This window comes from Pinus tabuliformis, chromosome J, assembly GCF_031772625.1.
Source record: "Pinus tabuliformis cultivar Carrire ecotype Pingquan chromosome J, CPIR1, whole genome shotgun sequence".
In the NCBI taxonomy this organism is placed as follows: Eukaryota; Viridiplantae; Streptophyta; class Pinopsida; order Pinales; family Pinaceae; genus Pinus; species Pinus tabuliformis.
This window is the reverse complement of record NC_142295.1, coordinates 606,470,758-606,478,645: the sequence shown is the minus strand read 5'-3', so window position 1 is coordinate 606,478,645 and position 7,888 is coordinate 606,470,758. Positions and strand designations below refer to the sequence as shown.

General features: G+C 34.5%; 1 protein-coding gene and 1 pseudogene across 3 annotated transcripts; both read right to left on the bottom strand.

Moving 5' to 3' along the window:
* Positions 1-236: 236 nt before the first annotated feature.
* LOC149228426 (chaperone protein dnaJ 8, chloroplastic pseudogene) lies at positions 237-1,475 on the bottom strand (annotated as a pseudogene). The gene is made up of 3 exons (XR_016248352.1): positions 1,338-1,475; positions 1,030-1,098; positions 237-914 (listed from the first exon to the last, which is right to left on the bottom strand). The product of XR_016248352.1 is annotated as a chaperone protein dnaJ 8, chloroplastic pseudogene (transcript).
* Positions 1,476-1,981: 506 nt separating this feature from the next.
* On the bottom strand, positions 1,982-5,048 carry LOC149228425 (serine carboxypeptidase-like 27). Of its 2 annotated transcripts, XM_089378197.1 has the most exons (5): positions 4,546-5,043; positions 4,296-4,403; positions 3,973-4,068; positions 3,783-3,875; positions 1,982-2,835 (listed from the first exon to the last, which is right to left on the bottom strand). In XM_089378197.1, the coding sequence occupies exons 1-5, from the start codon at positions 4,877-4,879 to the stop codon at positions 2,753-2,755; spliced, it is 714 nt and encodes a 237-aa protein (XP_089234323.1). In that variant the 5' UTR covers positions 4,880-5,043; the 3' UTR covers positions 1,982-2,752. The 2 variants fall into 2 exon arrangements, with proteins under 2 accessions (XP_089234323.1, XP_089234324.1); XM_089378198.1 differs by lacking the exon at positions 4,296-4,403 and having other exon boundaries at positions 4,546-5,048.
* Between the last annotated feature and the right edge of the window lie 2,840 nt (positions 5,049-7,888).

The following is a 7,888-nucleotide window of genomic DNA, read 5'->3' as shown; positions in this document are numbered from 1 at the left end:
AGATGAAACATATAAAATTAACATTAATGGTAAAACTTAACAACATTTGAATCCTGCAAATACAGGCAGGGATTGCCTATAAGTTACAGCCAAGAATAATGCCTTGTTCAGGATGATATACAATAGAAAAATTCATTATGGAATGAAACGGTTTCATTATGTCTCAAGGATCAAATATGTAGAAATTTTGCATTATGTAATGAAACGGCAGCATTTCATCTCAATGATCAAAGATCTCTTAATCAAAATAATGGTTTCCATTAAATGAATGTCATTACAAATTGCAGGAAGAATAGTTAGGAGCTCTTTAATGAAGAGCAGATCCCCATAATAATCACATGGTCCAGAGAGATATCCCGCAGGTATGTACAAGTAGTTGAGAGTATAAATGAACAGAACATATGTACAGGTAGTCTAATAATCAGGACCCATGACCAAATCAAATGACTCACTAAAACAGAGACAACTCAGAAAGTTGTTGCTTCATCTGGATCAGTAAGTCCTTTGTGTTATGGAAACCAACGGAAGATAAATAAAATCAACTATACAGTTAGAAGAACATATTGTATTTCCAGGAGATGAATGAAGAAGCTTTATGGGCTTTCTAAAACAGTTGTTTTTCTGCCAATAGCAGGAACTTTATAGATAGCCCATAACAGTCAACATGGGATCGGTAATGGAGAGGCCATAACTGTTTGCAAGGCCGGACAATAGACACCTACACAGTCTATGATAAAATTTCATCAGGCATAAATGTTAATATGAGAGGAATAATCAAGGGTTCCAGCTCCTTCCCATCCCATCCATTCTTCCCACTCGTCCCAATAAGCGTTATTGATTCCCATCATGCCCTCGACAGAGTAATCAGCAGAATAGCTTTGCTGCTTTGCCTTTGCTAAACTGGACATTAACGTCTGCTCATTATCACAAAAGTAACAACAATCAGAAAACCGTGGGCCTGCATAAGAGTCCCATATTACAGAATGAAAATGCATATAGATAAAGATTACTCTTAGGCAGGCAATTTACCTCATAAGCCTGATTGATCTTGTGAAATTGAACCCCACGCACATCTCCTTTGCAAACATCCGGATGATACTGTAAGCAGATTATATCAACATATGAGTGCAATATTAATGTTTTCTGACATTATATATGACCAGGGATATTGCCAGACAAATTTTCTTAAAAATTCTCAAGAATGTGTGAAGTCTGACATTTTTAATTTCTATTTCAAACCTGTATCTCTTTTTATATTTGCTTCAGAAATGGAAGATTTATTGAAAATATCTGATCTTGAAAGTAAGAGACATAGCTTCAAATGGATACTTGCATACTTGCAACACAAGGCGACGGTAGGCTCTCTTCACATCTTTTTCAGAAGCCCCAGGGCTCAATCTCAGCGTCTCATACTTCTCTTTCATCCCAGGAAAAGCAACAGAGGCCATCACAGTTACATTCCTCCTGCCTCCCATTTGTAATAGAATACAGATTAATAGCAGTGTGCAACCCATTGTGAGTGTCTGGAGCATCTTCCATAGTAGAGAAAACAAGGGATCTATCTTATTTGTGAAAAGCACTCACCATAATCCCCAACTCTCTGACAGAATTAAGTCTTCTTGTTTCATGACACATGTACACACTTGGCTCACAAAAGTTTGAATGATCCATAGTAATCTATATCTACCAGAAACAATTGCAACATAGCAAAATCATCCTGAACCAAAAACTATCACATGCCACGTACCAACACTAATTCTGAAGGGTTAATCCATAATAGTAATACTTTAGGTGAGATCACGTAATTACAGAAAACCATCTCTAAGCATCTTGAACCCAAATGTCTATAGGTCTCGTGTGAATTCTATGATAGGTGCAACAAAATATATAAGAGTTCAGTTTTGCAACAGTTAACGGAGGTTTTGCAATTTTTATGCAGGTAATGGAGATTTTGCAATTTTTATGCAGGTGTAAGCAAGCCTAATATGATTTCACAAAATTAGACAAGAACAACAAATCGTTTTGCTTATGACTGCTTTCAGATTAACATTTACGAATGCGGTCTCCATTGAGCTATTAAAATAATACAGTTAAGGAAGCAGCTGATGCAATTAAACCACGAGGAAATTTGATATGAAACCTTTCTCACTGATAAAGCTATAAGTCAAAAAAACTGTTCTCCAGGCACCAAAAACTTTCAGATGGCAACCAATGACACCATTTCATTTACCTTTGAAAAAGATGAACAGGACCTAAACTTATCCACATTATAAGCCAGCAGCTGTAATCTACAGTAAAGAATGTCAACTGAACAAACCTGTCCTCCAAAATGAAAATGATAGCACTTCTAATTTCCAAGGAGTAAAGGCCCAAGAGCCATATCTAGACAATATGAAACTAAAATAACTGAACTCACAATACTTGGCACTCTAACATGCATCACCAAGCATGTGAAGAGCCCAGAATAAAAGAAATAGTTCATTATAAAGAAAACACCTCTACTGTCAAGAACTATCCTCATCTACTATTTTAATTGCAAATATGAATATGAAATGCATGAGACATAAAATTCCCATAAATTCCAGGGATTTGTGGTGCTGGACGTGTGTTATTTCTGAAGGAAAACCATAGTTTCTGTTTCAAAGCTGCATTGGCAGAAGGTACCAACTACTGGGCATTACAGTAATAAGATTACACACCCACCGATGCACCTCAAAGATCAACCACAAGATGACTATTGGTCCCAGGTTTCTTAATTAAGTACCTCGTGCAAACAACTTGATTCTGACCTTTTTGACTCAGAATCCCTCGTATCCCACATGACTCTGCTCTGCCCTGACAAACGAGAATAACAAAGTTAAGTCAAATTTACGGATTATTTAAAAGTAACCGTGAAACACAGGCTTGAGCAGAGTTCTGTTAGCTCTACACTCAGTTACTCCATTGTTTTCATAAGGGTAGGCAGAGAGAAAGTGAGAGAAAGCTACCAATAAATAAATCACTATCACTGAGAGCTCTGACACTGTGTTTTATATGGCAAGAGGTGCTTTTTACGGCACAATATGTTCTTAGTATGGTCCATAACAAGGTTGAAAATGACCTGAAGTATCCAATCAAAAGAAAATTTAAAAAAAAAGGTCCTTCACATATATAGAAAAGTATGGTATATCTTAGCTTTTGTACTATTAAAGGTATTGAAGATCTTAGCTTTTGTACTATTGGAAAAGTTAGTATATACTCAAGGGATTTGATTTCCATGTTTAACAAATATGGAGTTAAGATGAAACTGTGGTGATTATTCTTTGATTTCTATGTTTAACAAATTTGGAAAAGTTAGTATATACTCAAGGGATTTGATTTCTATGTTTAACAAATTTAGAGTTAAGATGAAACTATGGTGATTTGGATTTTGTTTTCAGCTTTTTATTATTTGTCTAATTTTTTTTTGTTATTTGCCAGAATTTTAAGTTCCATATGTTTACTTATTGAATTCAAAACTATATATATATATATATATATCTATATATATATATATATATATATATATATATATATATATATATATATATATATATATATATATATATATATATAATTTTATATATAACTCAAAATTGTATATATGTATGTATATGATGCAATGAATAGGACTACGTTTATCACTGGTATTCTTACCTGGGATATTATTGTGTTCATGCCTGCATACACATAATGACAACAACAGAGAGAGAGACAAGGCTACTTTAACAATACATGACTGAATACAGGGGAAATTTATGTACCTCCATAGCTCTCTCCTGAAATGTAAAACTCTCTATTTTTATATTGAGGGAATCTTTCCAACCAGTTGAGCAAGAAGTTGAGTGAATCTTCAGCTGCAATTACAGGGTTAAAAATATTTTAATCTACCTTGAAAGTATCCACTGCAAAACACTAAATGGTAAACTAAACTGTAAGCACCATACATCATACCAGTTCGTTTATCTCCAGACTTGGATATATCTGAAGAAGTGTTGGTGTAGGAAAAACCAACCCCAGCAGGGGAATCCAAGAAGAGTATATTCGCCACTGCATGCAAGCAAATAAAAAAGAGTTGATACCAAAAATGACTTGCAGATAAATGGGTCAATTTCAAAACAACAAACAAACTGTATTGCAAGCAAATAAAAAAGAGTTGATACCAAAAATGATTTGCAGATAAATGGGTCAATTTCAAAACAACAAACAAACTGTATCATTCCTTCTGCATGAATTCAGGGAGAAGAATGAAAATAGCCAAGTTCATAAATACATACATCTATTCCATGAATATGGGTTAAGGTGGAGAGTTTTCCCATCAGAATTAATGTGAAAAGGCCCAAGTTCTTCTGCTTCCCCATATCCCACAGAAGAACACCCAGGACCTACAATCCAACCAAATCGTTGCAGAATAAGTCTCCATTGCAATTATTCGATTTTGGGTAGACAAAAGAACAATTTTGCAGAAGATATTCTATAATGATACTACAAGAGTACATTATTTGATTTTCTAATAGTCATAGTTACCTCCATTCAACCACAAGACCAGAGGCTTAGAAGATGGGTCTTCTGTGGCTTCAATGAGCCAGTAGAAAAGGGCTCTGCCAGCGTTTTTGTCTACAGTTATGTAGCCAGAATATTGGGCAAAGTTCGCATTTGAGGGCAGACCAGGGAGTTCAGTGATTTTGTCCCTGGCCTGCTTATTTCTCCAATCAATCTCATTACTCTCCTCCCATGTGGCTGTGGATTGCAACGTCAAAAGCAGAACCAGAACCAGAAGCAATCCCAGATAAACTTCGCACCTGCTCATTGTAAGTCTGCTGCCAATGCTCCTCCAAAATGATTGTAACGATAATATCATACGCACAGTCCCAACGAATAGGGGGGTAACAACTGACTAAAATGACCAAAGGAGAGAGTCGTGTGCGATCAGATTTGAGTTCTGGCAGCCTTGGAGATGAGGAAATCTGTAGCCAGATCCACTTGGCTGAATCTTGCGAAACAATAATCCTGGAACTCCGGCGTAAAATGGTAACAACTCACTGTAAAATCGGCTGCAGAAACCACGTGTCAGGACAAAATTGCACGGGAGACCAAGGGAGGGAGAAACCCATCGATGGCATAACTGTCCACGTGTCAGCACAGGAGACAAAGGAACGACGAAAGTCTGTTCCAAAGGGAAGGCCTATCGGCCTAATTATCGTTTTATTTAAATTATTATTTTTATTTACACGAACATCAATTTTCTTATATAGTATATTTATATGTGTATGTCATCATTATATTTTTACTAACTCTAAGAAGAATAATTTGGATCATTGGAATGTTTTGTAGGGGTTTCTATATTAAAATAATCAATAATCAATGTAATCATTAATTAAATAAGGTAAAATTTTGAATAATAATTTTATGAATTTAGTGGCTTACTTTTCAAGTAAAAGAATTGAATATTGTATTTTGGAAATGGTCTAATGTCGCATTGTGACAAGGATTTTTTCAATATGAAAATCACGCATGGCCAATCATGTTTATTTTAGTGTTTACAATATTTATCTTAGGGTTTATATGCCTTGGGTCTATAATATTAGTCCTTTGAATATTATTCCCTTGGGGATTCAATATTAATCCCTTGGGTTTATTAATCTAAGGGTTCAACAATGGTTGAGCATGGTTCAACATTGGATTGTGACAAAGATTGTCTCATTATGAAAATCAACCACGGTCAACCATTTTTATTTAAGGGTTTATAATTTTTATCTTAGTGTTTATATACCTTGGGTTTATATTATTCCATTGGGTTTAATATTATTCCCATGAGTTCATAATCCCTTGAGTTTTTAGTATTAATCCACTCGATTTATTATTCGCTTGGGTTTATAATATCAATCATGGTCAACCATGGTCAATCATGTTTTATAAAATCAATCATGGTCAACTATGGTGCAACGTCGCATTGTGACAAAGATTGTCTCAGTATGAAAATCAACCATGGTTAACCATGATCCAACATCACATTGTGACAAATATTGTCTTGATATGAAAATGAATCATGGTCAAGCATGAAAAACCATTGTCCAATGTCGCATTGTGACAAGGATTATCTCAATATAAAAATCAACCATGATCAACCAAGTTTATTTTAGGCTTTATAATATTTATCTTAGGGTTTATATACATGGGTTTATAATATTAATCCATTGGGTTTAATATTATTCCCTTGGGTTTGTAATCTCTTAGGGTTTTAGTATTAATCCCTTCGGTTTATTATTTTGTTGGGTTTGTAATATCAATCCCTTGGGTTTATTAATCGAAGGGTTCATATTCCCAGGGTTTAATATTATTCCCTTGGGTTTATAGTATCAATCCCTTAGGTTTATTAATCGAAAGGTTCATATTCCTAGGGTTTAATATTATTCCATTTGGTTTATAATCCCTTGGGTTTATTATTCCCTCTGGTTTATAATATCAATCATGGTCAACCATGGTTAATGATGTTTTGTAAAATCAAACATGGTCAACCATGGTGAATCATGACCGAACATCTCATTGTGACAAAGATTGTCTTGTTATGAAAATCAACCATGGTCCAACGTCGCATTGTGAAAAGGATTGTCTCAATATGAAAATCAACCATGGTCAACCATGTTTATTTTAGTTTTTATAATATTTATCTTAGGGCTTATATATATCTTGGGTTTATAATATTAGTCCCTTGGGTTTAATATTATTCCCTTGGGTTCATAATCTCTTGGGGTTTTAATATTAATCTCTTGGGTTTATAATATAAATCCCTTAGGTTTATTATTCCCTATGGTTTATAATATCAATTATGGTCAACCATGGTCAATCATGGCCAACCATGGTGAAGCCTGGTCAAATGTCACATTGTGACAAAGATTGTTTCAATATGAAAATCAACCATGGTCCAACGCCGCATTGTGACAAAGATTGTCTTGATATGAAAAATCAAAAATGGTCAACCATAGTCCAACATTGCATTGTGACAAGGATAGTCTCAATATGAAAATGAAACATGGTCAACCATGTTTATTTTAGGGTTTATAATATTTATCTTAGGTTTTATATACCTTTGGTTTATAATATTTATCCCTTAGGTTTAATATTATTCCATTAGGTTCATAATCCCTTGGGGTTTTAGTATTAATCCCTTGGGTTTATTATTGGGTTTATAATCTCTTGGGTCAACCATGGTCTATCATGGCCAACCATGGTCAATCATGGTTAATCATGGGCAACCATGGTGCAACGTCGCATTGTGGCAAATATTGTCTCAATATGAAAATCAACCTTGGTCAACCATGGTCCAATGTCGCATTGTGACAAATATTATCTCGATATGAAAATGAATCATAGTCAAGCATGGACAACCATGGTCCAACATTGCATTGTGACAAGGATTATCTCAATATGAAAATCAACCATGGTCAACCATGTTTATTTTAGGGTTTATAATATTTATCTTAGGTTTTATATACCTTGGGTTTATAATATTGATTTGTTGGGTTTAATATTATTTCATTGGGTTCATAATACCTTAGGGTTTTAATATTAATCCCTTGGGTTTATTATTCCATTTGGTTTATAATACCAATCCTTTGGGTTTATTAATAAAAGGGTTCATATTCCTAGGGTTTAATATTATTCCCTTCAGTTTATAATATCAATCATGGTCAACCATGGACAATCATGGTCAACCATGGAAAATCATGGTCAACCATGATCATTCATGATCAATCATGGTCAACCACAGTCGACGATGTTTTATAGGATCTAACATGGTCAACCATGGTCAATAATGATCAACCATGGTTGAACGTCGCATTATGAAAGAGATTGTATCAATATGAAA